Here is a 25,011-nt window from a genome sequence, read left to right as displayed (position 1 = left end):
GTCGAGTCTGATGGGGTGCCAAGCCCTGGCCCCAAAGTCTATTTTTGGTATTCCCTGGTGACTGCATTGCTCTGTTCCCCTTGCTGTTCTGTTCCACTCCCTTAGTGTTTTGCCTTGGTGTGGTAGGACCAGATCGGGCAGAATTCCCACACTGTGTCCCCAGTGTTGTCCCCTGTAGGGCTATGGGTCAGTGAGGGATATCATGTCTCATAGTGGGGCCAGCCAGGTGATCTTCTCTGTGGATTGGCTGCTCTGAGCGGGAATATCATCCTCGACGCTTAGAGGGCCAGATGTGCTCCACTCTATTCCTCCCCCTTCATTTGCTCCTGCAGATTCTGATTTTATTATTTACAATCTTTGGCTTCCTCAGGCTGCTGTGTTTCTTCCATGTGGACTTAATTGATGCCTCGTTTAGATGGTTACTTGCTTGAAGACAAGCCTTTATGACTGTTCTTGCTGCTAGCCTGGTGCCATGCAGTATTCTTCATGACACTTTGCTATAGGATGAGTATTGAGTAGGATCATGTCATGAGAACTAATTATTCCTAGCGTGGGGCTAGAATTCAGTGCAAGCCCAAGATCCATGAGCAGTGTATCGATGGTCTGTAGGTGACTGGTTCACTTCACAGACACCACTATTATTACAAGATAGAGAACACTACAAATCATCCCACGGGGCATAAGGTGATTCTGTTGATAGTGTCGTTTATTTAGCCAGTGGTATTGAATTTAAAGCACACTTGAGAAAAGGAAGTTGTGTATATATATGTGTGTGTGTGTGTGTGTGTATGTGTGTGTGTGTATATATATATATATATATATATATATATATACTAACTTTTCAGACTACAATACATGAATTGTTGTACAGATTAAGTGCTTAAGTGTCTGGACACTATACACAAACAATGAGGGTTAGTGATAGGCAGACTTTTCAGTAACACGTATTACTGAATAGAGGCAGAACCATGCTTACCAAACTAGTACCTGCCATGAGAAACCAAGGAGAGCTTTAGAATAGTAAATATATGAAGCCTGGAAGAGCTTCTTTTTTAAAAAAAAAACCAAAAACATTTTATTAGGGGCTCATACATCTCTTATCACAGTCCATGCATATACATACATCAGTTGTATAAAGCACATCTGTACATTCTTTGCCCCAATCATTTTCTTTTCTTTTTTTACTTTTTATTAGGGGCTCATACAACTCTTATCACAATCCACACATATACATACATCAATTGTATAAAGCATATCCATACATTCTTTGCCCTAATCACTCTCAAAGCATTTGCTCTCCACTTAAGCCCTCTGCATCAGGTCCTCTTTTTTCTTTTCCCCTCCCTCTCCGCTCCCCCCTGGAAGAGCTTCTTGTGCCAGAAAGTAATGTTCAAAGAATGACAAGATTGGCAAAAGGTCCCAGAAACTAGCCAACAGGCACCTTAACTGGCTAACTCTCATTTGAGCAACAAAGTAAAGTGATGAGATAGAAGACGTATCTGATTGTATCCCACTGAATACAATGGAATTCTTGGATCCATGGTTGTAAAATGAATGAATAAATGAGAGAAAGTGTGTCCATATAACAGAATTTCTGTTAATGTAGGAAATGATAGTCATCATTTGGCCACCGTTTAAAGATGATTTGCATAAGAGCTCTCAGGGAATGCTAGACTGGTGGATAGAGGGTTGATCGGGCACAGGCTGTTGATGTTATGTCAGCATTTCTCCTTAGAAAAGGACTACTCAGATATGACAGGGGAAGTTATGACTTGACATTGTAGATTCTTAGCAGACACGAAGTCGACCAGGGTTATCCACAGTGGTGTGACGCACTGAGAAGATCAGTGCGTAGTTTCTGTCCTATCTCTGCCAACAATTCTTGGCTTTAATCTGTTCGTGAGGAAGCACGGAGCACCTAAAGATTGGAACTCATACTTCTGAAATGGAACCCAGGTGTTTTCTAAATATAATTTTATTTATTTTCTTGTTGAGAATATACACTGAAAACTCGTCGTCAAGTCGATTCTGACTCAGTGACCTTGTAGAGCAGGGTAGAACTGCCTCCTGTGAGTTCCGGAGACCGGAACTGTTTCCACGAGTATGAAAGCCTTGTCTTTCTCTTGCAGAGTGACTGGTGGGTTTGACCTGCTGACCTTGCAGTTGGCAGCCCAACGTATAACCACTACACCGCCTAGGATCAAAACGTTAACTACTTAAACCATTTTTGCACGTCCCATTTAGTGACATTGATTATATTTTTTAAGTTGTGTAACCATTCGAGTTAGTTTATTGTGCCAACCTGGCCGATAAACACATGTGGGGTTAATTGAAGGGCAGAGAGATAAATGCATCGGTGAGCCTCGCCTTTCCAGTTCTTGGGTCTCTTGTTTTCTGATGGTCGGACCAGGGTGCAGCTGCCTTAGCCAGTTCTCTGCTTCAGCTGGCAAGGCTCACTTCCTGCAAGACATCCCTGAGGAGAAGCCACATGGACCTGCCCCGATGCAGCCCTGGGTGCTGGAGCAGCCATGTGGAGACCCCTGCCAGCGCTGAGATGCTTATATGTTTCACTGATTCTGCTTTCTTCCTGCAGTCGGCATCATTGTATGTGTTTTGTGAGATGGAGGAGGACTTTGTGGACTGGAGTTGGACATATGGGTTAATGGATTAATGTTGACTTGTGGGCTTGGGCAGCACTGGGTAGGGATGTTTTCTTGATGTGCACGACGTACCCTGTATGTAAAATTCTGTCTTATTCATGATTTTCTGTGGATTTGTTTCTCAAAAGTACCCAGTCTACCACACCATTCTCACTAACCTTTACTAGCGTATTGTTTCCCCATAACATGCGTTCTCTGCCCCTATGGTTCCTATCTCTCTTAGGCGCCCTAGTGGCATAGTGGGCTACAGATTGGACTGCTACCACAAAGCCAGCAGTTCGGAAACCACCACCACTTCACAAGAAATAGGTGAGGCGTTCTGCTCCCAGAAGGATAGATCTTCAGTCTTCACAATCCACAGGGACAGTTCTCCTCTGCCTTAGAGGGTCACTATGACTTGGAAACTACTCAATGTCCTGAGCTTGGTTTGCTTTTAGTTCGGTTATGGTTCCTAGCGAATCTTTCACGTTAGCAGCGAATAATGTTCAAAGCAGACTTTGTTTGTTAGTGGTGCTCAACTGTTGTTTGATTTTCAGGAGATAATTTTGGCTTAAGGTGTAAGGATTGCCTATATAGTTTATGAGCACTTGTGTTCTGATGCTTTATAAACGCTCTTCAATGATTGGGCTGTGTGTCTTTTCATTACTAAGTTGCCAGGTTTTCTATGTGCTTTGCTACTAGGCTCTTGTCAGATAATGTGACTTCCAAAGAGACCCTGCTAGACGATAGCATGTCTTTTCACTTTCTTCCTCCCTCTAAGCGGCACTCTGTATTTTGCTGCTTGAAAACTAAGTGACAGTATACCACTATAATTACAGGTTCAGAAATATACACTGCAGGTTCAGAAATATACGAATACATATTTGGAGAACCGATATTTTTCAAAATATAGTAAACAATTTATAACTAGAAAAGATGTGTTCAAAACAGTGTGCATTTCAAGTTACTGCAGGTTATGTGTGAGAGAATGCCTACAGAAAAAAACATGTTTAAATTTAACCAACAGGAGTGAATATTTAAAATCATGGTAGAGATCTCTGTGGCCAGGCTACCCATGACAGATTACTATGATGGTATAGGTTTAGGGCAAGATGTCAGTACAGCATGACAGTTTGATTCAAGCTGTTGTTCTTGAGATGAATGCAGCAGCAATCTGTGTCTTACAAACTAGTTGATTAAAAAAAGCCCTCTGCCATAACTTCAATAATTGTCATGACACATCAACCAACAGTAGCTTTGCCTTTCCCGATTGGTCTGAGTTCTAAGGGCTAGGGCGCCACACGGCTGCCTTAAGTGTGCCCGACAAAGCTCGCTGTCTGTCAAGCCCGTTTGCCGACCACAGCCTGGCTGGGAGAATTTAGTGGGTGGTCCTTTTACCTAGTGACCTGTGTCAGGCACCACTCCTCTGATGATCCAGGACAGGGAACTGGTTGACTTGATCTATTCGGCCATGAATAGTATTATCCAATAGGCACTGGACCAGCAAGCTCTCCACACCAGCTGCACCTATGTTGAACTCCTTAGAAGTAAGAGGAATATCCATTTTCAGGAGGCTCGTGTTCTGATGTTTTGTAAAAGCTCTTCAGTGGTATTCTCATATGAAAGGATCATCCATTATGTTGCTGTGATTTATTTTTAGAATCTTTTCAAATTCAGTGATGTCATTCTGATAGGCACTTACTAAATTTGTCATTGCTAGAATTTTTGGATCATTTTTGTAAAGCTTGGCCTCCTGTGAGTCAAATGGATTTATTCCCAATTCATTAGCATATTTCCAAGGCCAGATATTTAAAGCACACAGTTGGCCTGAGACTCCCCAATTCGTCATAATTCTTGAACATTTCAAAAAAAATCAGTCGAGCCTTTTCAAATTCACCTTTTCTCAAGTGCCTTTAGCCACCACTCTCTGATGACTCCCAGGATCAGTGGATGAGGGTCAGCAGACTGGAGGTGCAGTGACTTAGAATTTCCAAAGCATATCTTTCTATTAACTCTGTACCTTTTTCCAGGCCATCCTCGCCATCGTCAGTCTGGCAAAACTGCGGTCACGGGCTTAGTAAATGTTTTTTTAGCTGTTCGTAGTCCTCATGCTTTAAATATAATTTCCCAAGCTCTGTGTTTGTCTTCAATCACAGTCTGTCATCAAAGCTTCCCATGTTGTTTCATGGAATCCCTGCAGGAAATCCACCTTCATGTAGCAGCACCTTTTGAAAGTGCTTAGTGCTGCTCTGGGGCCAGCCGCTTTCAATGCTTTGGGATGGATGATAGGACGGATTCTCCCCGTCCAGAGTTGATTCACAGTCACTGTCTTCAGAATGTTTCAGGTCACGCCCCTCCTCCTCACACATGAAATCATCTTCCATCAGACACACTTTTTACCATTTGAGTAAAGTCTTTGATGAACAGAAGTTTACATTTTTATGAGGCTCCCCTCCCCTTTTTCTTTTGCTCTTTTTGCTTTTATTGTATTGGATAGCCCATTGTTAAACTGTAGCCCAATATCATTGTCCCTTCTTCTTTTCTGAGACTTTCATGGTTTTCATTTGCTCATTAAATTCTTCATCCATTTTGCATTTATTTTGTGTCTGACGTGAGGCCCTGATGCTGTTTAATTTTTCTACGTGTGGAAATTCAATTTCCCCAGCACAAATTATCCACTCTCTTCTTTTCCCATGTAATGGATTTGGCACCAATGTCAAAAATCAGTTGACCATAGACATGTGTGCTTGTGTCTAGACCTTCAGGTCTGTTCCCACTGGTCTTTATGCCTGTTGTTACAACAGTACCAGGCTGTTTTGATTACTGTAGCTTTTCAAAAGATTTATAAATCAAAATTGGAAGTCCTCTTACTTAATAATTCTCTTTCAGTATTGCTTTAGCTGTTCAGCACTTCTTGCCATTCATGTAAAATTGAGGATTACCGTAGGTTTTATTGTTTCGATAAAGACAGATTTTAGTTAGAATTGCATTAAATCTATAGGTTGCTTTCACCAGTGTTGATGTAACAATACTAAGTTTTCCAATCCATGAACATGGAGCACCTTTCCATTTATTTAAGTCTTCTTTAATTTCTTTCAGCAATATTTTATAGTTTTCATTGTTTAAGTCCTTCACATCTTTGGTTAGATTTCTTCCTAGATTTATTTTATTCTCTTAGATGATACTACAAATGGAATTGTTTCCCTACTTTCCATTTCAGACTTCTCATTACTGGTGTACAGAAACTGAACTAATTTGTTTGTTGCCTTTGTACTCTACAACTATGCTAAATTCTTCTATTTACTCTAGAAGTTTTCTTGTGAACTTTTTGGGATTTTTTTATATCTAGGATCATGCCTGTGAATAAAGATCATCTTCCTTTCCAATCTGGATATCTTTTATTTCTTTTCTCTACCTAGGACTTCTCAAAATGTTGACATGATGTGGTGAAAGTGGACAACCTTTCCTTGTTCCTGATTTCAACAGGAGAAACCTCAGTCTTTCTCTGTTAGATATGATACATGCTATTGGGCTTTCATATTTGCCTTGAATCATATTAAAGAGTTTTTCTTCTATTTCAGTTTTCATGAGGGTTTCCATGAAGAAGTAGTATTAGACTTTATCATATGTTCTTTCTGCCTATGTGGAGATTCTCATGTGGTTCTTTCTTTAATTCTACTGATGTGGTGTATTCTCTTTTTTTCTTCTTTTTTATGTGGTGTATTCTTGATTGATTTCTAATGTTGAACCACCCCTGCATTCCTAGAATAAACCCCATTTGTTCATGGTGTATAAATCTTAATGTGCTGTTGGATTTTGTTCAGGATTTAATATTGATGTGTAATTTCTCTTGTGTTGTATTTTTTAATACTACAAAGGACATAAGAGACAAAGAAAGACTGAGCAATTGTGCTACATGGAAAACATTGACAAGACATGGCATGTCAAAGAGAGACATTATTGGGATTGTTGACATTTGAGTACAGTATGGATTAGATGGCAGTGTTGTAATGTTGATCTCCTGGTTGTGTAATGATACTGTAAGACAGTTTCCTGATTTTGAGGAGGTAAACATTGAGGGTAATGGGACTTCTCAAGAAAACCATGTCTGTAAGAAGGGGGAGAGAGACAGGTTACAATCACAAGTGTTTACACAAATACATAAACAACTAGGAAAGCTGGGTGAATAGGGAGCAGGACGTTCTCTGTACTGTTCTTACTACTTTTTTGTAGGCTTAAAACAAAATTTTTAACTAATAATATTTATGTATGGTGTTGGGTAAATAGATATTTTTATGTATGTATGTTTTATTTATGCATGGTGTTGGTTGAAAAATCCTGTTTCTAGGCATAGCTTTGGGGCTTGCACTAAATCTTAGCTCTAACTTAAGAAAAGTTAGTTCTTCCATCATTGCCCTGCTTGATGCACACCTTCATGAAGATAAGGGTGCTATAGCACAGTGTGGTGAAGAATGTAGCTGGCTCCCAGCTATCCATCGCAGTTGTGTCTGGGGTCTTAAAAACTTGTGTTCAAACAAGGAATCAACTAAGTCCACAAAAGAAGTACATCAGCTTGTGTGATCCAAAGATGATAATTAACAATATCCAACTATGGTGAAGAGATAAGTATCAGAGCTAAAGTTATGAACACCCAATTTGTAGGAGGGTGCATGGAGGACAATGGGAGCCCCAAACCCATCTGCAGAGTGCATCCTCAGATCCATTCTAGCCAAATCAAGAGCCTCAGACAGCCTTGCTAGCAGCCAGAGACCACTGTAAGCCTGACCGTGCAGGACTGAACACGGTACTTGGGCAGTTGACACCCCAGCCCACCCCACCCCAGACACGAACTGAATTTGTACTGGGGGCAAATATCTCTTACTTGTTCCATGACAGAAATTTCCTCCCTGCCCTTTGAATGTTGATAGTCTTTTCCTTTTTACACATGATTTGTGTCTTTGTACTATTATGATTTTAGTATGTGTAATAGTCTGGGTACTTTAAAGAAACAAATCCACAGAAACTCATATGTATAAGAGAGAGTTTTATATAAAGGTTAAGTGCACACCAAGAAAACATCCCAACCCAGTGCTGCCCAAGTCCACAAGTCCAACATTAACCCATATGTCCGACACCAATCCACAAAGTCCTCCTCCATCTCACAAAACACACCCTATGATGCCGACAGCAGGAGGAAAGCCGAGTCACTGAATGTGTAAGCATCTCAGCACTGGCAGGGGTCTCCACATGGCTGCTTGAGCACCCAGGCTGCATCAGGGCAGGTCCATGTGGCTTCTTAGGGATGTCTTTCAGGAAGTGAGCCTTGCAAGCTGAAGCAGGGAACTGGCTAAGGCATCTGCACCCTGGTCCGACCATCACAAAGCAAGAGATTTGAGAACTAGAAAGGCGAGGCTCACTGAGCCATTTATCCCTCTGCCCTTCAATTTACCTTACATGTGTTTATCGGCTAGGTTGGCACAGTAAACTAACTAACTCAGTATGGTTTTGTTTTTTATTGTTTTCTGTTGGGTTTCCCAGCTGTGAGGCACAGGAGTAGACACATAATGAGAATAACTGACACGGGGCTATAGGGAATGCAGGGGGATGGGGTGGGTGGTAAGAGGGAAAGGGGGTTTGTGGGTAAATAAGGCAGTAAGGGGAGGGAGCACTAGAACTGATTGTGATTGCACACGCATGTTAAAGGTGATTTATCCAATGAGGAGGTGTGCTCTGTGATTGATGTGATGACTGTTCAGTGACCCTTGAGATGATAAACGATTGAACTATTATTGGATTATTTGATAGGTAAATTCTGTGACAATAAACTGTTAGGGAAAAAAAATTTAAAAAGAATCCTGTTTCTAGAAATGCATGCTAGCTTACCTCAGATATAATCTCTTTTTAAACAGCTTTAATGAAATGAAATTCACCGATTATGAGATTAATGAATTCCATATATTTTTAACACGTGATTTTTTTTCCCTTATCAATTTTCAAAGTGTACTGATTAAGACATTCCATTGGTTATTTAAAGAGTCTCCAAATAAGCTGGTGAAAGGGGAAAAATGAATCTAAATGAACGAGTTGCCATCCTATGGGTTAGCATCCACTGTGTGACAGTGAGGGAGGGGGTTGTTGGCTTGTTTATCCAGTCACTTTCAACTGATGGAGAATGCATGGGCGTCAGAGCAGAACTGTGCTCCACACCACTTTGTGCTACTAGTTTTTCATCTGTAGACCCCGGACTGTCTTCTCAGGTCTGGGTACACGCAGACCTCCCATTAGCGGTTGAGTGTGTTAACCATTTGCACCTCCCGTGGACTCCCAAGTCTGAATTAATGATAAACAAATCAATTTCTTCTAATTAGACCATAGAGTGGAGACGGTCAGATAAGGACGGGATAAAAGAACGTTAGGGGTAGGAGGATAAATGAGATAAACTTTCCTGCCGTAGCCTTCAGAGGGATACGCCTATTTGTAAGGAGATGGATTCTGCTGCCTCTTTCTGTGCTCTGGGTAGACTTGAGCAATGCTGTCCTGACTCTGTATTATACTGCGCAGTGGAGAATTTTAAAGGCATTGTTTTCTACCATCTCACTAGCTACAAGGCTACCATGAGCCCAATACCTACCTCTATGTGTACACATAGTTTCAAGTTATAAACTATCTCAGGGTTAAAAAAAAGAACATTTAAAAGACTTTAACTTTGGCGTTCAGAATGTGAACCCAAATATTTTTAACTGTAACCTGTATTTTCTTTCCTAAAATAAACCAAGATTTTCAGTTTAATAGCCTTTATTAATTTCATCTATCAACAACTGTAAAATGTTTGTATTTTTAAAATTATAGTTCCAAAAAGAAGTTAATTTATTTTCCTGAACACTACAAGTAAATCATTTATACTAACACTAATTATATAAAAAAAGATTTTTTTGATGTCTCACTTTGAAGTCCCTGGCGATGTGCCATCGTCTTAGTGAATGATAGCTTATCTTGGGTAGTCTCTATGGGATTTCTACTGACTTCTAGAGCCTAATAAAATGATTGTGTAAAGCCTTTAATACTAATTGATTGGGTGTTGAGAATTTTGAGGAACAATATGTTATTAGAATCAAATGGAAGAATTAGCTCATTGTATTTACTTAACATTTGAAGGAATTTGTGAAAAGAGAAACACATTTAAGTTGATTCAAAAATAGGAAGAAAAAGTAATTGGTATATTCTTCATGTCTTTCTTTTAAACAACCAAATATTAGACAAAACAAATTGGAAATTTGTCTTTGAATAGGAAGCAGATGTGCTATGCATATTCTTGCTTAATTTAGATTTTTAAGCAAGCAAACAAAAAGTATCGCTTTATTGTTAAATGCTGATTTGGGTCTAGGAGATTGTGTAGAGGCTACTAAAATGAAACTCAACTTTTTATTGGAAACTCCTTGGGGCTTAGGATTTTATAAGTTGTATTAGTGCCAGGAAATAAATTTTCTCCTCTCTTCTTTAGGCAAGCTTCTGTTCTAATGTAGAATCATTTCTTAATTTAGATTAAGGGAAAGGGAGAGGGGGATTCATTCTCTGTCAGTTTCTAGCCAAACCTAGCCTTTGAACTTGAGGTTATTTGTCACTTGCTGTTTGAGAATATGTTTGTTAGCTATAAAACAGTGTATTAATATTAATGGTTACATTTTTAAAACAAATGGAATTTTATAAAAAATATTTTACCTCTCTATATCTCGTATAAATGTTTCACCAAAAAAAAATCCTGACTAGTGGTTGTTAGATAATTGTTTTGCACTTTTATGTTATGAAGTGATTTTCATAAGGAGTTCCTCACAAAAACTATTAAAGGTTTTTTCGTTGATGAGAAAACTGAGTGAAGAAGAAACTCGGAGCCCCTGCGTGTCTGGTCGGCGCCCGAGGTTTCCCTCCTTTGCTTTTGTTGGTCCTGCCTTACTGCCACAGCCAAGGGCTTCTGCTCTGCAACGGCGCTCTTTCCCTTACAGAGATATCCCAATGCCTTTAGTCAGCTCAGGAGTGGAGCACGGTAACTTGAGAGAGCTGGCATTTGCAAGAATGAAAGACCTTGGAATACAGGTGAGGATAAACATGGCTGTTTGAACTTAACTGTTCAGATTTAAGTAATTTGATCATAACACGTTAGGGCTAACACACATGCAAACGAGTCTTACAATAAGGTAGAAAAGCGTGTTTCCGGCAAGCTACAGCTAAAGCATGCCTGCTGTACGATGTGTTGAAATTAAGGCTCGAGTTTTCAAAAGTTGCATCCTGTTTGCTCATTGACCCCTCCTGCCTTATTGTACCAAAGAGATGTGTACATTTGCCCACAGAATGTCTGTTTTATTACCAAGTCACATTGCCAACTAAGTAATCAACTCCTTTTTCTTATCTTGAACATTTTTCTTTTGAAGTATTATGTGTTCAGTTCTTGACTCACTTGTTGCCATGTAGCCGTAGCGAGCCCTGTGCCGCAGAGTAGAACTGCCCCTGTGAGTGTCTGAAAGTTGGGAGTAGAAAGCCCATCTTTTCCCCGAGGAGCTGCTAGTAGTTTTGAACTGCCCACCTTGTGGATCACAGTCTAACGTGTAACCACTATGCCGCCAGGGCTCCTCTTTGTGGTGTCCAGCAATATTCAAAGAGCCATCAGAGGCTGTGGCTTAGATGGTGTAACAAACGCTTCTAGAGTTCTCCCTCCCTTCCTTCCACAGTGTTCTTCCCCGCAAACAATAAATAGCAAGTTTGATGATTCTAAAAATGCTGCCCCCAAATGGTGATGGTTTTATAAAATTGGTTTTGTTTCTCACACACACAGACACATAGTTTTGAATTTTCCTTTCCATTACAGTTAGTTATGTCCTCTGGGTGAAACTATTTTCTTAATTTATGGCTTATGTTCTTTACCGCTAAGATTATATTATGTATTGGTCTCTTTTGAATCCTAAATTTATTTCAACAACCCCAGAACATTGTACTGCTCCAAACATTTTTCTCTATTCTCAAATATATTAAAAATGCCTTCTGTTTGAAATTCAGTTCATTTATCTCAGTGTACATTATATCACACTTAACTTTGAGCCCCAGGCTCAGTAGAGAAGCTTGAATAAAAAATGAATTAGTTATCCCCGCTTCTTTTGGCAGTGTCGAGATGTCAGAACCAGAGAAGTTGGCATTCAAGAAATTCATCACAAAGTACGACCATACCAGGTTAGTGTCCTTGTTTTATAAAGAATTTAGAGCTTGTCCTCCAGTCCTTGCCACTGGACGCACACATTATCTTATCAATAGGACAGAGTTCTAGAAGTTAACGCGTAGACTGAGAGCAATGAATCATTGCAGATCATATACAAAAATTAAGGCAGGGAAACCACATGTGAGGGTGAGTAAGTGAATTCTAGGAGTACCAGGTTAGGAAAACCACATCTGAACCTCATTCTAGGCCAACTCTGTTCAGTAGAGTTTTCTGCCAAGCTGGTAATACGCACTGCCCCATAATGTAAGCCACTAGCCACGTGTGGCTTATTAAGCATTTGAAATTAGCCTAGTACACGGAGAAATGGCATTTTTTCATTTCATTGTATTTCATTTCAACTCATTCAAGTGTAAATAGCTACGTGTGATAAGTATCACAGTGACGTTCTCCAGACCTTTGAGTTAAACAGCATGTGACCGGCTTCTCTCTTAGTGCCCATTGGTGGTGGTCTAATGTATAATCCAGCCCCTATCAAGTTGGACTCCATAAAAATTATGCCTCCTGTCCTATGGCATTCACTGTACAAAGGAACTTTAAAATTTTTGAGAAAATTACTGTACAAGGGGACCTCAAATAGTCCATGGAAAAATTCAATTTAAAAAAATAGGATTTTTCCTTAAATTTTGATAGGTCCTTTTGTATGTAATGATTTAACTTCTCTCTTATATATCTGTTGTGTTGATGTGCAAAGATTTTTGTGGGGTTTGAGTCTTCCTGATTGAGAAAGGCTAATGTAGTTGATGTTGATGTTGGCACTGATACTTCTATACACAGAATAAATTGTTATTTAATCGACATTTTTCTCACTTGGAATGTGTTTTAGTCTGGGTAGACTTGAGAAACAAATCCACAGAAACTCATATGTGTAAGAAAGCATCCCAACTCAGTCCAGTCCAAGCCCATAAGTACGACATTAGCCCATATGTCCAACAACAATCTACAAAGTCCTCCTCAAACTCGCAAAACACATGCAAAGATGCTGAATATAGGAGGAAAGTAGAATCTGAGCGTGTAAGCATCTCAGCACTGGCAGGGGCTCCCCAGGGCTGCTTCAGCGTTGGTCCATGTGGCTTCTCCTCGGGGTGTCTTACAGGAAATGAGCCTTGCCAGCTGAAGCAGGGAACTGGCTAAGGCAGCTGCACCCTGGTCCAACCATCAGAAAGCAAGAGACCCGAGAATTAGAAAGGCGAGGCTCACAGAGCCATTTATCTCTCTGCCCTTCAATTAAACTGTCCTTCAATTGATCCCACATGTGTTCATTGGCCTGGTTGGCACAATAAACCCAACTATCACAGAATAGTTTGTAGGAAAAAACAGACCCAAATACAGTTAATAATTTTGACAATTTTTTGTGAAATTATGTAGCTAATTATGTATCTTGTCCAGTTATGTAGCCAACAGTAGGTGGAGAAAGAATATACGGGTTGATCTGAATTATTCACTCACTGTGAGTGTCATCTGCTCATTTGCTGAGTGTATCTTGGGTAGCCATGTGGACACCTGTAGGTTTATCTGTGCATGTGTATTATTATATATTATGTACATTTATGCAGAATGCATGGGCTCCTTATACAATAAGTTAGTTACAGTTTATATCGATTACTACTGCAAAAGCTAGTAACCAAATTGTCTCAAATGTTCTTATCCTATAACTAGGCATAATATTTTTAAATGCCATATTTTAAAAGCAAACTCTCATTGCCATCAAGTTGATACTGACTCATAGTGGCTCTGTAAGACAAAGTAGAACTACCCTTATGGGTTTCCTGAGATTATAAATCTTTCCAGGAGTAAAAAGTCTCATCTTTCTCCTATGGAGCGGCTGGTGGTTTTGAACTCCTGACCTTGTGATCAGCAGCCCAGTGCCTTGGTGATGCTGTCATATAAGCATTGGACCTGCTAATCACAAGATCATGGTTCAAGCCCACCAGCTATTCCAAGAAAGATGAGGTTGTCTGCTCCTGTAAAGACTTAAAACCCTGGAAACCCTCTGTAGAGGTGCCATGAATCAGACTCAACTTTAGGTTACCGTACTTTTTTAAATCTCATCAAGGAACAAATCACCAATATTGCTTTTTTTTCTCTCCTGAAAGTAAGTTTCAGTGGAGAAGGTAAGGATTAAGAAATGAAACCATGGAGCTCTTGAGCATTCGGGGGCAAGGAAGTGCTCCCAGGGGCTGTACATGTGGCATAATTGGTCATTTTGCCAAAGAAATGGTTCATCGAGGGTCAAAGTTTAAGTACATGTATGCTGCCACTGAGTGGAATCTCTGAGAGTATCCGGGCTAATGGAATCCGAATCCTGGTTGATTATGAAATTGCTTTCCTTTGGTAACAGTCCTTAAAGAAGACATCAACTTTAATTCAACAGTGATATTTAGGAGTAAACTAGTAAAAAAAAATTATGATGTATGGTTATTCACTCGTTATCCCAACTATGACTCTTAGGCTAAATAAGAACATGTATATAATTATTAAAAGTTTTTCCTCTAATTTTTGAAAACCACTTTTTGTGGCATTTTTACTAAACAGGTTGAATTAGTAAGAAGAGATTATGTCGCCAATGGTGGCTGGGAAACATTCTTGTCCTATGAAGACCCAGATCAAGATATTCTGATTGGCCTCCTCCGATTGCGAAAGTGTTCGGAGGAAACCTTCCGTTTCGAATTGGGTGGAGGTGTGTCCCTGGTCCGAGAACTGCACGTGTATGGAAGTGTCGTTCCTGTGCACAGTCGGGATCCTACGAAATTCCAGCATCAGGTATGCTGCAGAACACTTCTGTCCGACGTATAACTAAGAGAGTGTCTAAAGTCGGCAAGGGAGAAATGATAGGGATCAAAGGTGGGAGAGGAGGAGGAACTACAGAAACAGTCGCCATTGTTTCGATGTTCAGTGATGCCAGATTGCACACTTTGGGATGAGTAAGGGGAGCGGGACACGCTGAGGCTCAGTCAAATGGAACATAATAGGTGGTGGGCCTTATGAAATTGCAGTTTGGGGGAGTCTATTATTGGCAATTTCAGATAGTTTAGCTTATTGTGAGGTCAAATGGAGCAGACACACCTATTAAAGCACTTCTTAAAGATAAACTATGTTGTATATAATTGAATCTCACTCCACCCCACAAGCAACCAGAATGAATAACTAACAACGGTTTTAGAAGTTTCACCAATAAATGGCTTAAAACCAACTGGAGAAAATCCCCAAACTGGTGTCTTAAACATCTTGCCTGGTTTCAAAACCCTATTTGAAATTACAGGGCTGGTTCTCATGAAAGATTAGATGCCCGAGATTTCCGTCACCTGGATATTGTCTAGAGATTCTAAAAACAAACTGAAGTTGAAAGGACATTACCCCCTTGTGACTAGATTACATTATCTACACAGACATTTTTGGTAGCTTTCTTTCAAATTCATATCTTTTGTTCTGCTTTGGGCATAATATAATATAATAGTTTCTCTTTCCTTGCCCCCAATAAATGAGTGTTTATCATCCTTATTTTAACAGATCTCAGCAACCACTAAATTATAGCTGCTTTCTCGTTTTATACCCCACCTTCTCTCTCTTAAATGCACTCACAATAGCACTAGTATCAAGATGTAAAATAGTCCAAAAAAAAAGCTTTCTACTTTCTTTTCCCTGACCAAAAATGCTTAAATCAGATTATTATTAAACCATAATCAGTCAAGGATATATGTTACAGTGTATTTTGAAAAACCACTTTTAAAAATTTAAAATGTGTTTGGAAGGTATTTGAATGCCATTTTTGAATTATGGGCCTCTCTTAATGGGATGTGTTAGGGGAGGAACAAATTGAGGCTCAGTCAAATGGAGCATAATAATAGGTAGAACCATATGAAATTGCAGTTTTTTGAGAGGCAGGAAGGGTCTAATATTGGCAGTTTTATACGGTTCAGCCTATTATGGGATCAAGTGAAGTGATGACGTGGTTCCTTTCTGACCCCCCCCCCCCATTGCTGCTTTTAGGGGTTTGGCATGCTTCTGATGGAGGAGGCAGAAAGAATAGCTAAAGAAGAACACGGGTCTGGAAAAATGGCTGTCATTTCAGGTAATTGGGAAGGGAAAGTTTGTGAGTCATTCACATTGATAAGTTGTTAGTACAAGTGAAACTGCCTCTGCCTTCGCCTGCCCTGTTTATGATTGTGGCATTCGAAACTGGGCCGAGCTGAAGGGTGAAGAGCGTATGCTTCAGCACAAAGAAAGATGTGCGCGCAATTTGGAACAGAACTTTCAGAAACAGTCTGTCTCTGAGAGTCGCAAGACAGCTTATCCTCAGACATGTAATCTGTATCCTGTCTTCCTCTGTCTGTCGTACTAATCACGGCCAGCTTGTCTCGTGCATTGTGCCTAGTTGCTCGGTTTGAGGGAATGGAAGTTCCTCGGTATGCATCAGTTAACGGTGTGCATTAGAGTTTCACTATAACACTTCTCTGACCAACACAAGATGATGAAAGCAGAGTTTTTGCTCAGCTGGTGTTCTCAGTGGCTTTGCTCCTGGGGAGCAGCGTCTCCTATTTGGAAACTTCCCCAGTCCTCACCTCAGACATCAGATAATTGAGGGAATGGGCATGAAAAGGGAATTCTGGTACAAGTGGAGCAAGAAAGAGTGTGTGTGTGTGTGTGTGTGTGTGTGTGTGTACACGTACATACTTTCATTCCCGCTCTTTAGCACTATATCCATATAAAAGTTGTTATTCACAGTAGGAAGCTAGCATGATGAAAGTCATGACCAAAATTTGTTACTGATATATTTTCTTCCAGTCCATTTAAACCATTAGACTCTACTGTGCTCCTGAAGGCTAACCTATACTTTTTAAGAAAACAATCTTTTCTGGAAATGAAAATTGGAATGAGTTTTCATGTTTGTTTCTTTTTTTAATACAAAAATCAATATGTTATTGCAGACCAATCCATCAATGCCCATGCCTAGGTTTTATTGATTATAATTATGAAAAGGTAATGATTCTAGCTCGTGTAATCATTTCATTTGATTATAGGTTTGGGCATTATCCAGACAGATTTTCTTTTTAATCATTTTATTGGGGGCTTGTACAACTCTAACCACAACCCATACATCCATCCATTGTGTCGAGCACATTTGTACATATGTTGCCATCATCCTCAAAACATTCCAGACAGATTAATGAAGCATTTTTAACATGGCTAACTTTATATGCATCTTTCCACGGTGTCCTTAATCCTGATAACGAAGAGATAACTAATGAGGCTCATATGATTGGTACTGACATCTTTAAGAAAAACAGTTGCCTCTCAACTGTTTGACTTCTTGTTGACCAGAAGTACCCGGAAATGGGCCGGCACGGCAGGAAGTTGATGCTGCACCTGCATTGCTGTAGGAGCATTCTGTCGAACTTTTGCTGCCAAGAGACTGTACATACTTTCCATGTACGAAAGCCAGTTGCCATTGACTCTTCTTACTCATAGCAACCTGTGTGTTTCAGAACAGCACTGCAAATAATATTTTCAGTGACTAACCTCTATGATGGCAGTGAATTTGTTTTTTTTGCATTTGTTGATCTTTGAAAATAAATTGCCAGGCCTTACTTCCAAGATGCTCTGGATGGATTCAAACCACCAACCTTTCAGTTAATAGCCATGTATTCTAATGTTTGCATCACCCCATGACTCCCTATTCGATATAGTGATTAGCAAACTTAAACGTGCTTAAAACTCACTTCGAAATCCTGTTAACATGAAAATCCTGATGCACTGGGTCTGGTGTAAGGCCCATAATCTTGCATTTCCACAAGTTCCCAAATTATGACTAAGGCTGCTCATCTTAATATTAATTTATGGAAATGGCTTAATGTTTTGGGGCTTTCCCCCAAAAAAGCCAATTAAAATTAAAACCACACATCACTGTATTGCATACAAAAGTTATTCCGTTTTCTCCTCGAGATCATTAAGGTACTGTTTCCCCTCTCTAGTTCTGGCAGAGCCTTCACCACCAATGTCCAATATGCAGTCAAGTGATTAGCTGGTGTCTGTGGCAACCTGATCAGTTAGGGCACTGAGGCGCATCAGGATTCTGTCACAGCTCTTTGCCTCGATGTCCTCAGTCTCCCTTTAGAGACGTTGCATGCGGAGCAGGCCTCTGACTTGCCCAAGGTCACACCAGTGGCCCATGAGCTTCAGTTTCTGCTTTTTATTATGTGCCGGGTGCTCTCTAAGTGGAAATCAACATCTGTCCTCTCTAGGTTTGCATCATCATCTAAATAACAGCTCAGTTTCACATCATGGGCTTGTAGAATTACTTTTTAAAGTAAAAAGCAAGAACCCTTCTATCAGCTGGGACAGACAATACATACGCTAGGTGTCTATCAAGGGGATTCTTTTGAGTAGAGGATTTCCAGGATGACCATCAGATGCTCTCTCAGAACTGGAATGAGTGCTGAGGATGGGAGGAAGTGCTGCTTCCTGTCACTCTTGCTTCTGAAGCCCCACTGTTGCTCTCTGTAGGGGAAAGCACCCAGGGCCTTACATGTTCTGATTGACCCCTGCTCTGGGCACCTGTCAGATGAGAAAAGCAAGAACACACAAAGTTTCCAATAGAACATTTGCTTTGTGAATTATTTCTCTAACTTAGCTACATATTACTGAGCTACTTACATTTCTGAATTAGACGCTTGAATCAGAACTTTCAAGAACAGATTTTATTATTATTATGACTTTTAATGTTATTTTTTCTTCCCATTTTGTTCATCATAACTTGGGTCTTTCTAATTTAAAAACTGGTGAGGTATTTTTTTGTAAAAAAAATCAAAGTAAACCTATTTTCCATAGATTCATCTTTTCAACAAAAACTCTTTATGATAATACTGGTGTGTGTGCGTAGTAGGTCATTCCCATGCTTCAGTAGATACGGTGAATAAGAAACCTCCCTGATGAAGGGTCATTTGGCCAGGATTCCATTCCTGCTTTACAGTACTCTCTCTCTGGTCTCGGCTCACTTTACTTGATGCTCACAGACCTTCATGTTCATACTTAAACCAAGTTGGTTAAACGATCATATATGACTCTTTAACAGACTGGGGTTCTACCCCTTAGTATCTTAATTCCTTTTAGTTCTTGTCATGACAAATTGTACTTTACTTATTGCATTTCAAGTACCTTTCTTGCAACGATACCCTCTTAGTTGATCCTTTCGTTGGTCTCCTTCTTCTTGTAGATTGAGTAGTTGGTAATGAAAATTTCTTATAAATAGATAACTAGCCCAATCAGAGATTTGTAGATGCCTATTAATTAACATGAGTCATAATAATAAGAAATACAATTGATCAAGGATTCAAGAGGGTGGGAGGGTGGGGGATAGAGGGGCCGAAAAGAGGAGCTTATACTGAGGGCTCAGATAGAAAATGTTTTGGAAATGATGGTGGCAACATACGTACAAATAGGCTCGATACTATTGATGGGTGGAATGTTGTAAGAGCCCTCAATAAAATGACTTTTAAAAAATTAAAAAGGTAAAATTAACTTTAGTCACAGCTGATTATACTGTGTAGCCTAAACGTCTCCCCCATCCCTACCCCCGCCCCCAACCTTGCTCTTGATTTGTAAGTCCATTTTTTTCTGGCCCTGTAGACCTTTGTATAAGTCACACGTACTGCTGTCCACGTACTCTCTCCTAACATGACGAGTAGTCGGAGGAGTTAGGGAAAGGCAGGGTCATTTACCATGTGGGTTACTAGGACTGCAGGACGAATGCATTTGCATGAATTTAGTTGAGTTCTGTTTCAGCACATTGTGACTTCCTTCACCTACTTGCTTAGCAAAGTTTCCAAGGCTACTGGGATTTATAATAACAGATTACCACTATGTTTTACATATAGAAGGTATACGTGTGTATTTTATAGCTGATTTATCTTTTTCAAAGACTGCCTTTACATATACTCCCAGACTTGGAAGCAGGTACTCAGACAGACACTTTTGTATACCAGTATTTGTTATTCACAAGAACCAACAGGGGGAAATAGCTGAAATACCCATAAGTAGATGATTTGATAAACAAAATGTGGCATATATTATTTAGCTATAAAGAATAGAATATTATTGGAATGCAGTGGAATATTATTCAGCTCTAGAGAGAAAAAGTTCTGGTATAGGCTACAACATAGATGAACCATGAAAACAGTACGCTGAAGGGAAGAAGTCAAATGCAAAAGGACAAATATGTGTTATCTCACTCATATGAAATGATAAGAATAGACAACTGCACAGAGACAAAAGCTTGTTGGTGGCCACCAGTCCCTGGAGAAGGACATCAGGCTTGGTAAAGTGAAGGGTCGGTGAAAAAGAGGAAGACTACCATGGAGGTGGACCGATACAGTGGCTGCAACCATGGGATCACGCATGACAGTTCATTGTGAGGATGGCGCAGAACCAGGCTGTGTTTCCATCTGTTGTGCACCAGGTCGCCATGACTCAGAACTGAAGCACAACACCAACAACAGCAAACAGGGACTGAGGAGAAGGGGGCTGGACGGTTGTGTTTGAGAGGCACTGAGTTTCTGTTGAGGGTGTAGGAACTTTTGGAAGTGGATAATGAGGATTGTCCAACACAATAATTAGTGTCACTGAAATGTACTCTTAAAAAGAGTGAAAATGGTCATGTTTTGTTGTCTTTTACTTTCATCGATTTTTTTAAAAGATTGCTTTTACAATGATACGAGAAAACTGATAGCTTATTTGTCAGAGAAAATTAAGTAGTTTCTTAGAAAGGCAGGCTTTTAAGTATTTGTTCTATTTTTTTTTCAAAATACAAATAATTGTCTTAGTAAGGAAACTGTATTTTATAGATTTTAGCACTGAATTCTAATGTGAAAATAAAGCAAAGCCAAACTAAAACATTTAGCTTGGTCAACATCAAAGTAAGTATGTATTATCTCCTATGAATAAGGACCAGGTTGAAAGGAAGATAAAGGGGGTGTGAGATACTGCCCAGGCATTTGGGGACATTCTCACTGGGGCTGAGCACTAGCCCTTTGAAGTCCATAGTTAGAAAGGAAGATGAGATCCCCTGTGGCAGTTACACAATCTCCTGTCAGCTTACGAAGGAGTGGAGTCCAGCTTGTCAATCAGGTTGTAGCTTGATGACCTCATTTGGAGGCTGAAGGAGATAAATAGCTCCCTGGAGGCCAGACCCCTGCAAGATATTCCTGTTGATCCACCTGGAGACACACAGATGTAGCCGGAGCCCTACAACTGGAGGAAGCATGTCGAGACCCTGCCAGCGCTGAGATGCTTCCACCACCACTGGACCCAAAAGACTTTCCATCCACTGGCCTGTGATCTTCCTGCCTGTGAGCATCATTGCATGGCTGTGTGAGTCTGAAGAGGAATTTGTGGACTAGTATTGACATATGGGGTAATATCTGACTTATGAACTTGATCTGGACTGGGCTGGGATGTTTTCTTAATGTAATTGCTTTTTGTTATAAAATTCTTTCTTGTACACATGGGTGTCTCTGGAGTCAACCAAGATGAACCCCACTCCCTCACCCCCCTATTTAGATGCTAGGTTACTTCTCAATTTGGGATTGATTGCCTCATAGTAAGACAATATTCCTTTCCTGCTTAAGAAAAATGAGGTCAGAGGCATACTGTTGAACAGACCATCAATTGCTGCTATATAAGTTCAAGTTGAAGCTGAGGAAAGTTAAAACAAGGCCATGAGAGTCAAAATGCAACCCTGACGGTATCCCACCTGAATTTCAAAAAGGTCTCAAGAACTTCTCTGACATATTGTACACTAATGACAGAAGACCTGATAAACTTCGGGATGATGTCAAGAATATCATACATGAAAGCAAAAGGTCATTAAAAAGGGAGAGAAAAAGATCAACGGGGATATCAGAAGAGACACTGAAACTTGCTCTTAATCGTAGTGTGCCTGATACATGGAAGAGATGAAGTCAAAGAACTGAACAGAAAATGTCAATGGACCGCTCTAGAAGACAAAGTAAAATATTATAAATAAATGCTCAGAGACCTAGAGTGAGAAAACGAAAAGGGAAGAACACACTCAGCATATCTTAAACTAACACAACTGAAGAAAAAACTCAAGTTGGAAGATTCTGTGGGAAAATAGCGGATGATGGAGGAAACAACAGAAGCTGGAACACACAGAGTCACTGTACCAAAAAGAACTGGTCACCATTCAACCATTTCAAGAGGTAGTATTGTAGGACCAAGAACCAGTGGTATTGAAGGAAGAAGTCCAAGCGACACTGAACGGAATAACCAAAAACAAGGCTCCACGGATTGACAGAACACCAATTGAAATGTTTCAACATGCTGGTGACGCACTGGAGTGCTCACTCGTCTCTGCCAGGAAATTTGGAAGGCAGCTACTCGGCCAACTGACTGGAAGAGATTTCCCCCCCCCCCACCCCCATATTTGTACCCATTCCAAAGAAAGATGTCCCGAAAGAATGCTCTGATTATAGAGCAATATTATTGATATACATGCAAGTATGTTAATTTTTTCTGAAGATCATCCAACAACAGCTGCAGCAGTACATTGACGGGAAACTGCCAGAGATTCAGGTGGAATTTAGAAGAGGATGTGGAGCAAGGGGCATTATTGCTGATGTCAGATGGATCTTGACTCAAAGCAGAGAACACCAGAAAGATGTTTACTTGTGTTTCGTTGACTATGCCAAGGCATTGTGCGTATCATAACAAACTGAATTGCCTTGAGAAGAATGGGACTTCCAGAACACTTCATTGTGCTCACACGGAACCTGTACATGGATCAAGAGGCAGTTGTGGGAAGAGAATAAGGGCATGCTGCATGGTTGAAAATCAGGACAGGTGTGCATCAGGGATGTGTCCTCTCACCGTACCTACTCAGCCTGTGTGCTGAGCACATCGAGAAGCTGGCTTAAATGCAGAAGAACACGGCATCAGGACTGGAGTTGTGTCAACCTGCAATATGCAGATGATACAACCTTGCTCAGTAAAGCACTCCACTCACTGATGAAGATCAAGGATTACACCCTTCAGGATGGATTACAACTCAATGGAAAGAAAATCAAAATCCTCACAACCAGATCAGTAAGTAACATCATGGTAAATGGAGAAAAATGAAAATTTCAACTTGGTTGGGTCCAAAATCCATACTCATGCATGTGAAAATTTGACATTGAATGAGGAAAACTGAAGAAGAATCAATCCATTTGAATTATGGTACCGCAGAAGAATTTTGAAAGTACCATGGACTGTCAAAAGAACAAACATCTATCTTGGAAGAAGTACAGCCAGAATGTTCCTTGAAGCCAAAGATAGCAAGACATCACTTCACATACTTTAGATATGGTACCAAGAGAGAGGCTTGTCCCCAGAAAAGGACATCATGCTCTGGAAAGGGGGGAGGGGGAGAGAAAGTCCCTTGACTGGATGGATTGCCACCGTGGCTGGAACAATCAGAACTACTGTGAGGACGTAAGAACTACTGTGAGGACGGCATAGGTAGGGCGGGGCAGGTTTTGTTCTGTTGTGCATAGGGTTGCTATGGGTCCAGACAGACTCAACAGCACCTAACAACAGCCTATAAAAACGGATGGGTTCCATAATGCTACAGGAATAACAGATTTTTTTCAATAACTTATAGGTAGGAAGTAACAGTTAATTGTTTCTAAATTTTTAAGTAATTAATTAGTCCTCATTAAGTGCTTTAATGTCATTCACCAATTTACCCACAGATCTTCTATCAATCCCCATCTGTTTAAGATTAACAGATTGTTTTACTTAAAAGTCAAGATTTTTATCTGCTTGGATAATTAGTATCTTCATTTTTTTAAAAGGAGGTCATTTTTTTACTCTTCCCTCATAATTATATAAGTGCAAGGGATTATCCGTTAAGCCTAACCACAGCATTTGAAATGCCATCACTAATAATCACCATGGAAACGAGAAATCTCTGATGTCACAGCTGTTTATATCGCTTCCAGAAGGGCAAATGATTGTTGATGTCCACTATTTAAAAAACCATTTAATACCCTGAGCAGAGTGATGTATTTTTTTCCATTTCTCTGTTGGCAGTTTTGGCTAGGGATCAGATCCAATCATGTTACTGCTTCTGTTTGCCAAGCTAATTTCTGTGCAGTAAGACAAACTGCTATCCCCACGCTCCCCTAACCTTCGTCATAAGCAGTGTTCTATTTGTGTTCTTTCAAGTAGAAAATTAATATGGCCATTGGCCAAGAATTGCACAAGGCTGATAGATCACACAATGATGGTGAGAAATGAGGAAAATGTCGGAATGGTTGATGGCAGAAATCGCTGAACTCAGAGACTGTTAGCCATTTCTTGTAACCCTGTTAAAAAGCCAGAGGTGGGCAGGGAAAGAAGAGCTTAAATGCAGGATGCGTAGACAAGTCACCATGACGCTGGTTGTTCTGAATCATAACCTTTAGTTATGTGACCCCAGAAGCCACACCTCCGGGCTCCTGGTGCACTGTGTTAATCACTGGAGGCTGTCTGGTCCTGCCGAGGGTGACCGTCTTGGAAGCCCCATGGACAGCTGTACCCTGTCCTCTGTTGTGTCCGAGTCAGTGGGTTTGTTTTGGTGAATTGGTCAGCAGTTGAAACCATTCTTCTAAAGGAGAAAGACAAGGCTTTCTGCTCCCATAGAAAGTTACAGTCTCAGAACCCACAAGGCCTGTTCTACTCTCTCCGCTGTTCAATTTGATGGCAGTGACTTTGGCCTCTCCTTGTTACAGTCTACAATGGTCTAAAAAAAAAAAATCACCGCATCTATTCCTTATGTAATTTATTCTGGCTTCCTAGGACCTGAAATCATGGTCTTGTGCCTAAAAGCGCAGAGTCACCAGTGAGAGACTGTAACGAGCAGACTTACTTTCTCACGGTTTAGGAGGCTGGAAGTCCGCATTCAGGACCCAGTTCTAGAGAAAGGCTTCCTCGGTTGGCTCTGGGGAAGGTCTGTGTCTCTCCGGGTCTGTTTCTCGAGTACAGCTCTGAGATGGTAAGTACAAAGTGGTCAGTTCACACCCCCTGACTGCTCCACAGGAAAGAAATGAGGCTGCCTGCTCCCATGAAGGTTTG

The 25,011-nt window shown here is 40.4% G+C and overlaps 1 protein-coding gene and 1 pseudogene across 1 annotated transcript in view; one reads left to right on the top strand and one right to left on the bottom strand.

The window, feature by feature from the left end:
* The window catches only part of ELP3 (elongator acetyltransferase complex subunit 3), a 111,862-nt gene that overhangs the window by 61,177 nt on the left and 25,674 nt on the right, over positions 1-25,011 (top strand). The window contains exons 11-14 of the mRNA XM_075556468.1: positions 10,640-10,730; positions 11,793-11,858; positions 14,437-14,664; positions 15,892-15,973. Of these exons, the coding sequence (XP_075412583.1) occupies positions 10,640-10,730; positions 11,793-11,858; positions 14,437-14,664; positions 15,892-15,973 (467 nt within the window). The remainder of the gene's footprint in view (positions 1-10,639; positions 10,731-11,792; positions 11,859-14,436; positions 14,665-15,891; positions 15,974-25,011) is intronic.
* On the bottom strand, positions 3,980-4,854 carry LOC142454594 (COP9 signalosome complex subunit 2 pseudogene; annotated as a pseudogene).

This window comes from Tenrec ecaudatus, chromosome 8 (assembly GCF_050624435.1).
Source record: "Tenrec ecaudatus isolate mTenEca1 chromosome 8, mTenEca1.hap1, whole genome shotgun sequence".
NCBI classification, from domain to species: domain Eukaryota; kingdom Metazoa; phylum Chordata; class Mammalia; order Afrosoricida; family Tenrecidae; genus Tenrec; species Tenrec ecaudatus.
Note: the sequence above shows the minus strand (reverse complement) of the source record. Positions and strands in the feature narration are given on the sequence as shown.